Below are 13,637 nucleotides of genomic sequence, written 5' to 3' on the forward strand. Positions count from 1 at the left end.
TGCATGCCGCTCACATTCAAGTCCCCACTGATTTTAATTGTATCCAATTTTGAGAGGTTTGAATGTACCTAACGAGTCTACTTGGATTTTTTTTCCTCAGATGTCGTTTCATGCAAGCCAAGAAAGCCGAGGATTTGTTGCTGTGAGTAAAGGCGAGTACCAACTGGTGGGACTTGGGAGGAGGCAAGACCAACAAGACGTGTAAAGTTTGCAACTAGCCTGGCCGGGGATACTTGCCAGAGGCCGGAGGAACGTGCATAGCAACATATTCGAAGTAATTATTAAAGCACCGATCATTTTTCCCTTTGTTAATTCAAGGTTGTAAATGAAGACGAAAGTAGAATCCCCTGACCAATTTATCTCCACCAGGGTATCAAATTCGATCATGCCTCTCCAATCCCAGCAGATGTGTTTTCTTTCTGATGAAATTTCTCTTTTTCGTTTTGATGAATTATGACAGGTTGCTATACGGTGTCCTTTTGACATTCCTGGTACACACCTATGGCACTTGGTATGGATCGATCTGTACAGGTTTTAGTAGTTGCAACAATGAAGCAGTAGGACTGGTTGCTACTCATCTTCCTCCAAACTCTACCGTGAATGATTACATAGTTGACCGACATGGGCTCCCGTTTCTTAAGGCCTGTAAAACATGGGCCGAGGCCAATCACCCACTCGCTTTGTTCTGGACTCGATCGCGCTCGCTCGCTTGGTCTTTCTTCCGTGGAAAAAAGCTCAGTTACTGTTCGTCCCCATTAATGGCGCTCCTCCACTGCCGTCGACGACCGATGCCCTCCTCGCCACAAATACTCATGAAAACGCTCCATGATGCGCGGTATTCATGAGTCATCACTGCCCTGGAAATACACACAAGAAACTGCTAGATTTAACTCACCCAGATGCTGCCTCCAGTTATAAAAAGCATCCTGTGTTGCTACGGATTTCCAGTGCGCCCGCCTGCTTGCGGACATCTCCGGCGCCATTTTATACTCTGGTGTATGCTCCAGATTCTCCTTCCCATTTTCTTTTGTATCCCCTCATGGCCACACAAATGTTCGACACTTTTTTACGTTGCTCTTTCGCATGATAGCTGCTCGATGTTTTGCCTGACTCGATCTGATTCGATTTCCCTAGGATTTTGCATGCCGCTCACATTCAAGTCCCCACTGATTTTAATTGTATCCAATTTTGAGAGGTTTGAATGTACCTAACGAGTCTACTTGGATTTTTTTCCCTCAGATGTCGTTTCATGCAAGCCAAGAAAGCCGAGGATTTGTTGCTGTGAGTAAAGGCGAGTACCAACTGGTGGGACTTGGGAGGAGGCAAGACCAACAAGACGTGTAAAGTTTGCAACTAGCCTGGCCGGGGATACTTGCCAGAGGCCGGAGGAACGTGCATACATATTCAAAGTAATTATTAAAGCACCGATCATTTTTCCCTTTGTTAATTCAAGGTTGTAAATGAAGACGAAAGTAGAATCCCCTGACCAATTTATCTCCACCAGGGTATCAAATTCGATCATGCCTCTCCAATCCCAGCAGATGTGTTTTCTTTCTGATGAAATTTCTCTTTTCCGTTTTGATGAATTATGACAGGTTGCTATACGGTGTCCTTTTGACATTCCTGGTACACACCTATGGCACTTGGTATGGATCGATCTGTACAGGCTTTAGTAGTTGCAACAATGAAGCAGTAGGACTGGTTGCTACTCATCTTCCTCCAAACTCTACCGTGAATGATTACATAGTTGACCGACATGGGCTCCCGTTGCTTATGGCCGGTAAAACATGGGCCGAGGCCAATCACCCACTCGCTTTGTTCTGGACTCGATTGCGCTCGCTCGCTTGGTCTTTCTTCCGTGGAAAAAAGCTCAGTTACTGTTCGTCCCCATTAATGGCGCTCCTCCACTGCCGTCGACGACCGATGCCCTCCTCGCCACAAATACTCATGAAAACGCTCCATGATGCGCGGTATTCATGAGTCATCACTGCCCTGGAAATACACACAAGAAACTGCTAGATTTAACTCACCCAGATGCTGCCTCCAATTATAAAAAGCATCCTGTGTTGCTACGGATTTTCCAGTGCGCCCGCCTGCTTGCGGACATCTCTGGCGCCATTTTATACTCTGGTGTCTGCTCCAGATTCTCCTTCCCATTTTCTTTTGTATCCCCTCATGGCCACACAAATGTTCGACACTTTTTTACGTTGCTCTTTCGCATGATAGCTGCTCGATGTTTTGCCTGACTCGATCTGATTCGATTTCCCTAGGATTTTGCATGCCGCTCACATTCAAGTCCCCACTGATTTTAATTGTATCCAATTTTTAGAGGTTTGAATGTACCTAACGAGTCTACTTGGATTTTTTTCCCTCAGATGTCGTTTCATGCAAGCCAAGAAAGCCGAGGATTTGTTGCTGGGAGTAAAGGCGAGTACCAACTGGTGGGACTTGGGAGGAGGCAAGACCAACAAGACGTGTAAAGTTTGCAACTAGCCTGGCCGGGGATACTTGCCAGAGGCCGAAGGAACGTGCATAGCAACATATTCAAAGTAATTATTAAAGCACCGATCAGTTTTCCCTTTGTTAATTCAAGGTTGTAAATGAAGACGAAAGTAGAATCCCCCTGACCAATTTATCTCCACCAGGGTATCAAATTCGATCATGCCTCTCCAATCCCAGCAGATGTGTTTTCTTTCTGATGAAATTTCTCTTTTCCGTTTTGATGAATTATGACAGGTTGCTATACGGTGTCCTTTTGACATTCCTGGTACACACCTATGGCACTTGGTATGGATCGATCTGTACAGGTTTTAGTAGTTGCAACAATTAAGCAGTAGGACTGGTTGCTACTCATCTTCCTCCAAACTCTACCGTGAATGATTACATAGTTGACCGACATGGGCTCCCGTTGCTTATGGCCTGTAAAACATGGGCCGAGGCCAATCACCCACTCGCTTTGTTCTGGACTCGATCACGCTCGCTTGGTCTTTCTTCCGTGGAAAAAATCTCAGTTACTGTTCGTCCCCATTAATGGCGCTCCTCCACTGCCGTCGACGACCGATGCCCTCCTTGCCACAAATACTCATGAAAACGCTCCATGATGCGCGGTATTCATGAGTCATCACTGCCCTGGAAATACACACAAGAAACTGCTAGATTTAACTCACCCAGATGCTGCCTCCAGTTATAAAAAGCATCCCGTGTTGCTACGGATTTCCAGTGCGCCCGCCTGCTTGCGGACATCTCTGGCGCCATTTTATACTCTGGTGTCTGCTCCAGATTCTCCTTCCCATTTTCTTTTGTATCCCCTCATGGCCACACAAATGTTCGACACTTTTTTACGTTGCTCTTTCGCATGATAGTTGCTCGATGTTTTGCCTGACTCGATCTGATTCGATTTCCCTAGGATTTTGCATGCCGCTCACATTCAAGTCCCCGCTGATTTTAATTGTTTCCAATTTTGAGAGGTTTGAATGTACCTAACGAGTCTACTTGGATTTTTCCCTCAGATGTCGTTTCATGCAAGCCAAGAAAGCCGAGGATTTGTTGCTGGGAGTAAAGGCGAGTACCAACTGGTGGGACTTGGGAGGAGGCAAGACCAACAAGACGTGCAAAGTTTGCAACTAGCCTGGCCGGGGATACTTGCCAGAGGCCGGAGGAACGTGCATAGCAACATATTCAAAGTAATTATTAAAGCACCGATCAGTTTTCCCTTTGTTAATTCAAGGTTGTAAATGAAGACGAAAGTAGAATCCCCCTGAGCAATTTATCTCCACCAGGGTATCAAATTCGATCATGCCTCTCCAATCCCAGCAGATGTGTTTTCTTTCTGATGAAATTTCTCTTTTCCGTTTTGATGAATTATGACAGGTTGCTATACGGTGTCCTTTTGACATTCCTGGTACACACCTATGGCACTAGTTGCAACAATTAAGTAGTAGGACTGGTTGCTACTCATCTTCCTCCAAACTCTACCGTGAATGATTACAAGAGCTTTCTCAACGATGCTTGAACAGGTCCTTTCACTCATCATCTCCTATCTGGAATTTTGAATAACTAAATTTCTATGGGATTTTACTTCTTTTTATGCGTTTTTTGCAGCCGCTGTTACTCATCCAACCAAATTAATTCACCATGTAAGTTATCCACATTCACACATGCCGGTTCTATGTTGTTTGTGTCTGGAGTGAGTGGCCCATTGTTTGAGCAGATACTTATGATAGAGTTTGAGGTTGTTTGTACCAGGAATACAATAAAGGTAATGAAAGTATTGAGGTACATCTGTACATTTTTCGTGGGTTAATTATGCCATATGAGACTAGCCGGAGCTAGCTTATGTCAGTGCTTTTCGATATCTATTTGTTCACATCCTTTTATATTGTTTAATCATGGTTTATGACTTTATGCCAACGAACTTTTGATGCATTTATATGAAATTAGTCGTAAGTTGAGTTTGTCTAAGCTAATCTCATGTATACATTTGTCCAAACGAGAGATAGTCAAGAACTCAATCTGGTTGGCGTCTTGGTGATGTTTTCTGCTCAGTTTTGGAAAAAGGGGTTACTACGTGTTTATCTTATTTATGTATTCAAGAACTATTGCCCCCTTTCCCCTAAAAAATTAACCATTGTAATGAATGGATTATAATTTTAGTTGCACGGCATCAAATTGACGTGATTTTGTTTCCAGTTTTAATCGTGTCTTCATGATTTTACAACTGCTTACCCCAGTCTACATTTTAATCTCTACAGAGCCTTTATCTGCAGTATCTAAGTCATCCTTCACTGGTCCGTATTTTGTTTGTTGATTCAGAGGAAGTTCGCTTTCACATTAGTGTAGAGAGATGAAAAAAAGCTTTTTTCTCTTTTGTCAATGAAAGTAGGAAGTCTCTTGCCGTATTTTGAAAAGAAAAAAGCTGAAAAGTATCTTATTCATGCATCGTTCCATGCTTCGATGCAGAGCTCTCAACCTATCCTTTCAAACCATTTTACTGCAATGTCACATAATGAGGTAATCCGGTTATCCAAAAGGCGTGCAGGTTAATGTATTCTCTTTTCATAGCTCTGAACCAGTACAGTTTCGTCGGAGAACATGATGTGATTCTTATCGTATTGTTGCCAAGGGAATCGGTGCCAATTTGGTGTTATGTTTATTTTTTTAGGCTGAAACTTCTAATATTTACTTAAAAAAATACCGCGGCAACGCGCGGGGCATCATCTAGTATTACTAATTGCCAAGTTAATTTAGTAGCAATTGCCAGGTTACTTTAGCGAGAATTGCCATATTAACTAATAGATTTTTCAAGATTAATTAGTGTGGATTGCCAAATTAGTTAGACTTAGCTGCCAGATTAATCCTGAGTAGTTGCTAGATTAGCCTGATGTTTTTCGCTGATGATCTTCATATGTGGTTAAAATCTGGCAGCTGAGTAAATTTTATCTGATAATTTTTCTAGTTAATATGGTAATTGTAAGTTAGAAATCATTTGTCTTGTTTATCTAAAAGATATGATGAAGTGATGGTTTTGGAAACTAGCAGCAACAAGAAGTAACAGCGCAGCGCCTTGACCGATGTCATTCAACTAGTAATTGGATAAGGATTAGGATTGTAATCCTGTCAGTTAATCTATAAAGCTCTAAGAATTCGCAAAAATACCTTTTGTTAGAAATTACGGGTATTTCAAGCAAAAGTATAGTTTTTAAAAACTAACTAATGAATAGTAACCTCTAAAAAAATAAAATAGTAACAGTGGGCATCCTTTTCTCTCTCCCAGTGAACCACAGGCCCAAATCGTAGAAGGCCCATAAAACCCGGCCACCCGTCTATCTCTATCGCGCCTTCACCTGGGGCTTCGACCTCGCCCTGCCCTCATTTCCCCATTCCCTTCGCACCCTCGAGCCGGCGGCGGCGGCGGCGGAGCCTTCACGGGCGCTCACCGGACGAACCCAGTAACCCCCCTCTCCCCTACCGTCCCTCCCCATCTACGCGTGCTTGCGAGCGTGTTCGTACGTGCGTGTGTTCTTGCGTGTTGTTTCCTCCGCAAACCCTAGGTCTTCGCCATACGCGCAGATCCACGCGCACTTCGGAAATCTTTGCTTAGCACTTACTTGTTTCCGTATAGCCTCGTTATCGTGCCAGTCTTGAGCTAACTCTGACCCGAGAGATGGCGATGGGAATCTGGTGTGTCGCGTGCATTCCTACTTCTTTTGGCGTCAAAATTCCTGTCTTTGACATGCTACCCTTGTGACTGTTGACCGTCGACACACATAACCCTGTGGCAACCTGTGAATCGCTCTGTCCGGTGGCATGCTTATATTTTGTTCAGAGATTTTATTGATTGTGTGGAATGTGGTAACATGCATATGCTGGTGTGGTAACTGGTTCTCTTGGCAGGCTGCATCTTCCTATGATTAGTAATTAGCATTTCGATGTTATCTCGTGAGCTTTAGATGGGATGCTTATAGTCGTAGGATTTATCTGGTGAACTATGCATAATATAGCATGGTCGATTCTGTCTTGATTATGCAAATATTGATACAGTATAAGACTTGTACCATAGTCCCATGTTTGTGCTAGAAGACTGCTTTCATACTGCTTGTGTCTACCCATTGATAAGTCCAAAATAGCAGAATTTACACCTTTTCTTATCCAAAAATTCGGGAACCATTGATAACTGTTTTGATAAACCAATATGTGCTGATAATTCCAGTAAGTTTTCTTGTTTATTTGATTATGCCGTTAACATTTCCCGCACTTCGTGTAATGTTGATTACAGACAACACTATGAGGAGGTACAGTCCCCCACACCGTAGCCCCCCGAGGAGAGGATATGGAGGCAGCCCCCCACGGGGCCGTAGCCCTCCGAGGAGAGGATATGGAGGCAGCCCCCCAAGGGGCCGTAGCCCCCCGAGGAGGGGATATGGTGGCAGAGGAAGAAGTCCCCCTAGGAGGGGTGGATATGGAGGACGGAAGGAGCAGGGATCCGGGAGTCTCTTGGTCCGCAACATCCCATTAAGCGCCAGGTGCATAAACTGTGGCATGGATACCTTTTTTAATTTCCACTCAAGAAGCAATACTTTGATTTACAAACTTTTGATTTTGTCAACTTTGACAGAGCGGAGGATCTTCGTGTTCCCTTTGAAAGGTTTGGTCCCGTTAGGGATGTTTACTTGCCAAAGGATTATTACAGCGGGTAAGTTGTATGAAGTCAAATTGGTTAGCAGTTGCCAAACTATTTTGCTGTGTTTAATGATGGCAAATGTACAAAGGTTGAAAGCTTGTCTGCATTGTTGCCACATGAGCTTAGAAGCTTCTCTAAAATTATTGATTAACCTTTGTTTCATTAACGGAACTTGTGACTTTGCGAGCATCTTCCAGCTTCTCTGCAACCACTTTGTGCATTTAAGCTCCATAAAAAAATGCTCTAATCATTTTAAGTATGCTGATGTGCACCACTGGTTTATTCCTGCCACTAGAATACATAATGTCCTAATTTGGTAATATTTAGATTACTTGTCCTACTCATTCATCCTTGCCCTGTGTGATTTTTTTTCCTGAAATGATTCCCAGGGTTGTATTGGTTTGAAGTAAATACAAGCCCTTGATTTCTTGAAGAATGCTTTTTTAATAATCCTACAATTCATTTGCTTGGCAAGATAGAGTCTTGTGTGAATCAAGAAGTTCTTCTACGAAGACAAAGACTTGATTGGTAGAGAAATTTAATTTCACGGAGGGAAGAGACTTGTACTGTGTGGTTGGTCCATGAGAAGATAAAATGGGGCGAAGTTGATTTCAAGTACTTTCATGACTTTTCACATTGGGGAACTGAAGCAAATGCTTTTACGAAGATGCTCGATGCTCTTTACGAGAATTGCCGTACCGTAGTTGTTATACAAGAAACAAAGATACTAGAGCGTGGACGTGTAACTGCCTTTTGCAGCTCTTGCTTCCCTTTTGACGGAGATGTTAGTAAGTTGTTGACTGTGCTTTGCCAAGAGCACATACTGAATTTTTTTAACTGCGATGGTAACATAACAGGAATACACACTACTTATGAGCGTTTGATACACTCAAAATTATTGTTTATATGATGTTTCATCAATTTTTCTTAACCTACTTTGTCTGATGAAATTTACATGTGCAGGGAGCCGCGAGGGTTTGCGTTTGTGGAGTTTGTCGACCCTTATGATGCCTCTGAGGCCCAATATCACATGAATCGCCAGGTATTTTTTGGCCGGGAGATAACGGTCGTGCTTGCTGCTGAGTCGCGGAAAAGGCCAGAGGATATGCGTACTAGAACTAGAGTCAGGTATGCATTTCCATTCTGTGTGAAGATTTGCCTTGTCTTCTCTTGTGGTTAACTGAAATGACTGTTACTTTGCAGGGGGTATTCTGGAGGTGGTCATGAAGGCCGCCGTTCGTCTCACCATGGTAATATCCTCTTCCTGTAAAAATGCAACATATATAATTCTGAAACCTTGTTTTTGCGTTTTACCAGGATAAGTGTTTAGAATTCCTGATGTACGTTCCAGGATTTTGCTTTATCTCTGTTTAGACCGTGTAAGTAGGTAGAATCATAAGGATTAAATACCTATTTTTTACAGTGCTCAGTATGGGTAGTCACTTGCGATGAAATCTTCTTAGTTGTTCAAAGTTATAAAATAAGGATTAAATATCTATTTTTTACAGTGGTCAGTATGGGTAGTCACTTGCGATGAAATCTTCTTAGTTGTTCGAAGTTATAAAATAACAGGGCACTGAAAATTAGTTGATTTTCTTATAGATTCTATTTTTTTTTGTATAACTAATGAATATAGATAGCATTGGATTCTTTGTTTATTTGCACCTTTGCAATCTTGATAAGTGTCAAAGTTGTCTTAAGACTAATACTTATGTGCATACCTTCCCACCCACGAACTTTTGAATCCACCACTGCTCCTGTGCTATGAATGTCTCAAGTTGAGATTACACTAGACTCATTGCACACAAGTTTGTCTTATTTCAGATTTTTGAAGGTGTGAAATCTGCAGTTGCTATGAACTTGCTACCTCCTCCCTTCCATAATTGTTGTCGCGGATTTGGATGTATCCATGCTTAAAATGTGTGTAGATACATCCAAATCTGTGACAAGAATTATGGAATGGAGGGAGTATGTTTTAATATTTCAAATTCAGTGCAACTTTATCTTGTCGGTGTACCAAATTGCTTATAGCCTCTCATGTTTCCTACAGGGAGATCTCGTTCGCGTTCACGCTCATTCTCCCCTGGCCCTCGTGGTGGTGGCCGTGCTCGGTCAAGGTAGGCCTGTAACATGTTTTTAGTAATTTCCCTTGGCATTTGACATTCCTATAGCTATTCAACTTTGATTCTTCAGTCATTTATTGTTTTAATGTTTTTCTTTGAAAAAAGGTCATACTCTCCTGCTCCTAGAAGGCGAGATGACTACTCTGCTTCACCACGGGGAAGGGATTCTCACCGCACAAAATCTCCTGTGCGTCACCCAAAAGAACATGGAGAAGACAAGCGGAAATCCTATTCTCCTGCTGGTGGGGAAGGTGACCAACGTGATGCTGATAATGGTTATGATAAGTAAGTTATGGCTGTCTTGTTGATACTCCTGTGCCTTCATTGCATTAGACAGTTGTGCATATCGAATTCTTGCTGCTTATCCTATCTCTATGGCTGTTTCTTCATTGTAAGTCTTTATATATACTAGTTGTATTACAAAAAGAGTTTAAAACCTCATACCATCTCTATCGTGGTTGTTTTTATGCTCCAGTTTGTTCTGTTACATATTCATACTGCACACTGAAGGCTTAAGGACAGCAGAGTATCAATGAAGACATGAAATGAATGGCTGCAGTTCATAGTGCCTACATTCTGCTCGCTAATGCTGACGTACATTTAGCATTATTCTCCATTAGTTATGGGATACTACCTCCATCCCAAGGCTTAAGGCCTATATTTTTTTTCAGAAAGTCAAACGAAGTAAAGTTTGACCAAACTTGAAAAATTTATGAACAAATATGATATTTTGTAGGTACCATATGAAAATATATTTCATTATCTATCTAATGATGTTGATTTTGTACTTTGCATGTTAATGATTTTTGATAAAAACTTAGTCAAACTTAACATAGTTTGACTTTCTGAAAAAAATATAGGCCTTAAGCCTTGGGATGGAGGTAGTATCACCTTATATAAGCATACTTTGGATCTTATTCTCCATAAGTTCTGGGAAATGCAAATACTTGTCTTGTAAAATGTCATAGATTAAGCAATATTGTCACTGTATAGTGAATCTCCTTACAATGGTTTATGTCTACAGGAGGTCACCAGCCCCAGACAGTGATGGTTCCCCTTCACGCCGTAGGGCAGCCAGGCCAGCTTCAGGTTCACCTCCAGGATCCCGCTCTAGGTCCCCTGAGGCCTCCCCCGCCCACAGTGACTGATAAGAAGTTGCCACCAGCGTCAGTTCTTATTTCGTGCCTCTGTCTAGCTTCTACCGTTATCAGACCCTGTTTGGTTCCAGTAAAACCCTTTGTGTGTGTTGTATTGAGTGTAGCTGTCTGTCATAGACCTTTAGCCTGTTCTATGCTGGCTTTGTTGCTGTTGTACGGTTGAATCTTATTACCTTTTAGCTTGTCGACCATGTGTCTGTCTTGTCTATGTACGGGTTTTGGAGTCTCAGGCACCCATTTTCCATTGACTTTGTTTGGAAAAAGATTTGTGATTTGATCCAACACTGAAGCGTACTAAGGAGTGAAAAAGCTGGACGGTGGCTCAACAGCTGACATGCAGCTGCAAGGCACTCCTGCTAAAACTCGAGGGATCTATCTTTCAACCTTACAAAGTATTCATGAAATGGTTTATATATTGAATAGCTGAACTGGTTACTGAAACATTTGGATAATTCAAATCCCATCTCATATCCTTCACTTTGCACTTGGATGGATATCCTTGCCTATGTGGTTGTTTAAAACCTAAAATAGATTATGTAAAATGGACTTAGAGCTGCATTTAGTGTGGAAATTATTCTCTGTTTTTATGCCCCTGGTTGTAGGTGATGTGAGTTTTTTCCTTTTATCTTGATGTGCTGATACTATGCAACGAAGCACTGTGGCCGAGAAAGTACGCGTATGCGATGTATCGATGTAGCTTCGGGCGTGGTTCAAATGATTTGTAAATTTCACGCACCTGCATTTTTTTTGTGTGCTTCCCAGCTTTCGTCTGCGAACGGTGGTAGTGCTGACCGAGGAAAACAGATAAAAAACCGAACGGGAACAGTAAGAAAAACTCGGGCGACAGAAAGCTTGGGGATGCCCCCGTGGTTCATCCCAAGCATATTTCAAGAAGATTTTTGTCGGTCTAACCTAGGGTTTCGTCTTGCTCCGGCGATTGCGGCGACCTAGGGTTTTCTCGACGATTTTTGGCGGCGGTGCTCCTCGCGCCCTCGCCCCAACCTCCCTCTCACCGTCCTCTACCCTTCTTCCGCGTCCTCTCGCGATGGCGGCGAAGGCGGATGCGGTCGAGGCGAACAACATCGGCGGCGGGGCCGGCCGATCGGTGGCGATCCAACCGCGGATCGGCCTCCGAAGGATCCATCGAGGTTCGCCGCGCCTGCGGTGGGCTCCGCCAACGGCGACGGCATGGCGGAGATGCTACGAAGCCGAAACTTACTCCACAGGAATCGAAGGCCTTCGTCCTGGAGGATACGATGGATGACGACTTCGGGTGCCCAGAGTGGGCGATTGTTGGAAAGGTTCTTGCTCCCAACACCTACCACATCTCGACGATCGGTGCTGCACTACGCTCTGCATGGGGCAACCCTAAAGGGCTGGAGATGAGGGCTATAGGAACGAACCAGTTCATGGCTGAATTTGCCTGTGAGAAGGACAAGCTCCGAGTTCTTGACGGCTCACCGTGGCACGTGAGTAAGCATGCAGTCATTCTCACCGAGTTTGACAAAAATCTGAGGCCACAGGAGTATCGTTTTGAGGAGCTGACCGTGTGGGCGCGTTTTTTGAGCCTCCCCTTTGGTTTAATGAATGATCGGTGGGGGAAGAATCTTGCCGAGTGTGTGGGCAAGGTGGTGAAGATGGATGTAGATGGGAAAGGCAAAGCTTGGGGAGATTACCTGAGGGTCAGGCTCACGATCAAGGTTGCAGAGCCTCTTATGCGCTGTGTTCCAGTGTTCTCCCAGAAGAAGCAGACTACGGAGTACTTCGCGGTCATGTATGAACAGCTCCCGACCTTCTGTTTCTCGTGTGGTTTGTTAGGCCATTCATCTCTTGGATGTGCCACTCCTGCGGAGAGGGATGATGAAGGTTTCCTTCCGTATCATGGCCCTCGCCTGTGTGTTCCTGATGAGCGTAAGAAGAAGCAGTCAGGGTCCAACTCGGGACAGAGTTCTTTTGCTAGCAATCAGAGCTCAAAGCCCGGCAATGGCCATCATGGCCCTTCCTCGCAGATGCATGCATCTGCAAATCCTCATGGTAAAGATGGTGCAGGTGAGGTTACCTCCCCTGTTAAGCCAAAGAAAACCAGAGTCCGTAAGGTGAATGCGAAAGATCCAAAGGCTTCAGGTTCTGATATCACACCAACCCAAGGGGGCGGCGCCAAGGCTGGAAGCCGCAAAAGGAAGGAATACAGGCCCAAAGTGGTTCCAGTGGTGGGTGTTGGTGCTCTCGTGGTTGGCAATGAGTTGGCGGTGGTTCCTTCTCCCATCCATAGGGAGGAAGACGTCGATTCTGGTACTGACTCAAATAAGAAGCGTAAGTCGGAGGTGCGAGAAATATCATCTGGTTCGGCGGATCAGGCGGAGGCTGCAGAGCAGCCCCGCCAGACGCAATGAGTTTCTTATGTTGGAACTGCCGCGGTTTGGGGTCGGACGCGGTGGTGGGAGAACTCCGCTACTTGCTGCGGAAATACAGACCCTCCTTCCTCTTCTTGACAGAGACGAAGATGAAGGATACCAGGGCCCAAAACTTTATGTGGTCCTTAGGCTTCTCGGGAAGCTTTGCTGTCAGTTCTGCCGGCCTCAGTGGAGGTCTGGCGCTTTTTTGGTTGCCATAGTACACGGTTTCGCTCAAAGGCTTCAATGCACATTGCATCGACGTGATGTTCTCGCCGGAAGGAAGCGTACCGTGTAGGGCAACCTTTGTGTATGGTGAGGCGCGTCGGGAATTACGACACGAGTTCTGGACCTTGCTCTGCCGGCTGAGATCAGAATGGAATGGTCCATGGATTTGTTGTGGGGATTTCAACGAAGCACTTACCCAGGATGAGCATTGTAGTGCTCGTGACAGATCAGAGGCTCAGATGTTGCTCTTTCGGGACTGTCTAGACACTTGTGGCCTGAAGGATTTGGGCTTTTTAGGTCCGAAATTTACATGGAGCAACAGACAACGTGCTGAAGATCATGTCAAAGTCCGTCTTGATCGTGCGGTAGCAAATGAGGCGTTTTCCAATTACTTTGATGATTGTCAGGTTGAAAATGTCATCACTACCACTTCGGATCACCTTGCCATCTACATATCCCTTGCCAAGATCAGCGACAATGTCAAACATACACCAGTGAACCACGGCTTTCGCTTCGAAGCAGCGTGGTTGAGGGCAGCTGATTACAAGGAGGTTAT

At 44.2% G+C, this 13,637-nt stretch overlaps 1 protein-coding gene across 3 annotated transcripts; it reads left to right on the forward strand.

Moving 5' to 3' along the window:
- The first annotated feature begins 5,866 nt into the window (after positions 1-5,866).
- LOC124653755 (serine/arginine-rich SC35-like splicing factor SCL30) lies at positions 5,867-10,468 on the forward strand. 3 transcript variants are annotated; one of them, XM_047192818.1, is made up of 8 exons: positions 5,867-5,948; positions 6,776-7,022; positions 7,115-7,192; positions 8,144-8,308; positions 8,384-8,430; positions 9,231-9,297; positions 9,409-9,588; positions 10,328-10,468. In XM_047192818.1, exons 2-8 carry the CDS (start codon positions 6,784-6,786, stop codon positions 10,449-10,451), a joined length of 900 nt encoding a protein of 299 aa, XP_047048774.1. In that variant the 5' UTR covers positions 5,867-5,948; positions 6,776-6,783; the 3' UTR covers positions 10,452-10,468. The 3 variants fall into 3 exon arrangements, with proteins under 3 accessions (XP_047048774.1, XP_047048776.1, XP_047048775.1); XM_047192820.1 differs by lacking the exon at positions 5,867-5,948 and adding an exon at positions 7,660-7,964 and having other exon boundaries at positions 7,004-7,022; XM_047192819.1 differs by lacking the exon at positions 5,867-5,948 and adding an exon at positions 7,570-7,964 and having other exon boundaries at positions 7,006-7,022.
- Positions 10,469-13,637: the final 3,169 nt, after the last annotated feature.

The sequence above is a fragment of the Lolium rigidum genome, chromosome 5 (genome assembly GCF_022539505.1).
Source record: "Lolium rigidum isolate FL_2022 chromosome 5, APGP_CSIRO_Lrig_0.1, whole genome shotgun sequence".
In the NCBI taxonomy this organism is placed as follows: Eukaryota; Viridiplantae; Streptophyta; class Magnoliopsida; order Poales; family Poaceae; genus Lolium; species Lolium rigidum.

Coding starts and splice junctions, on each gene's coding strand:
- LOC124653755 (XM_047192818.1), top strand. CDS start 6,784: ATGAGGAGGTACAGTCCCCCACACCGTAGCCCCCCGAGGAGAGGATAT. Junction 8,309..8,383: donor CGTACTAGAACTAGAGTCAG/GTATGCATTTCC, acceptor GTTACTTTGCAG/GGGGTATTCTGGAGGTGGTC. Junction 9,589..10,327: donor GCTGATAATGGTTATGATAA/GTAAGTTATGGC, acceptor TTATGTCTACAG/GAGGTCACCAGCCCCAGACA.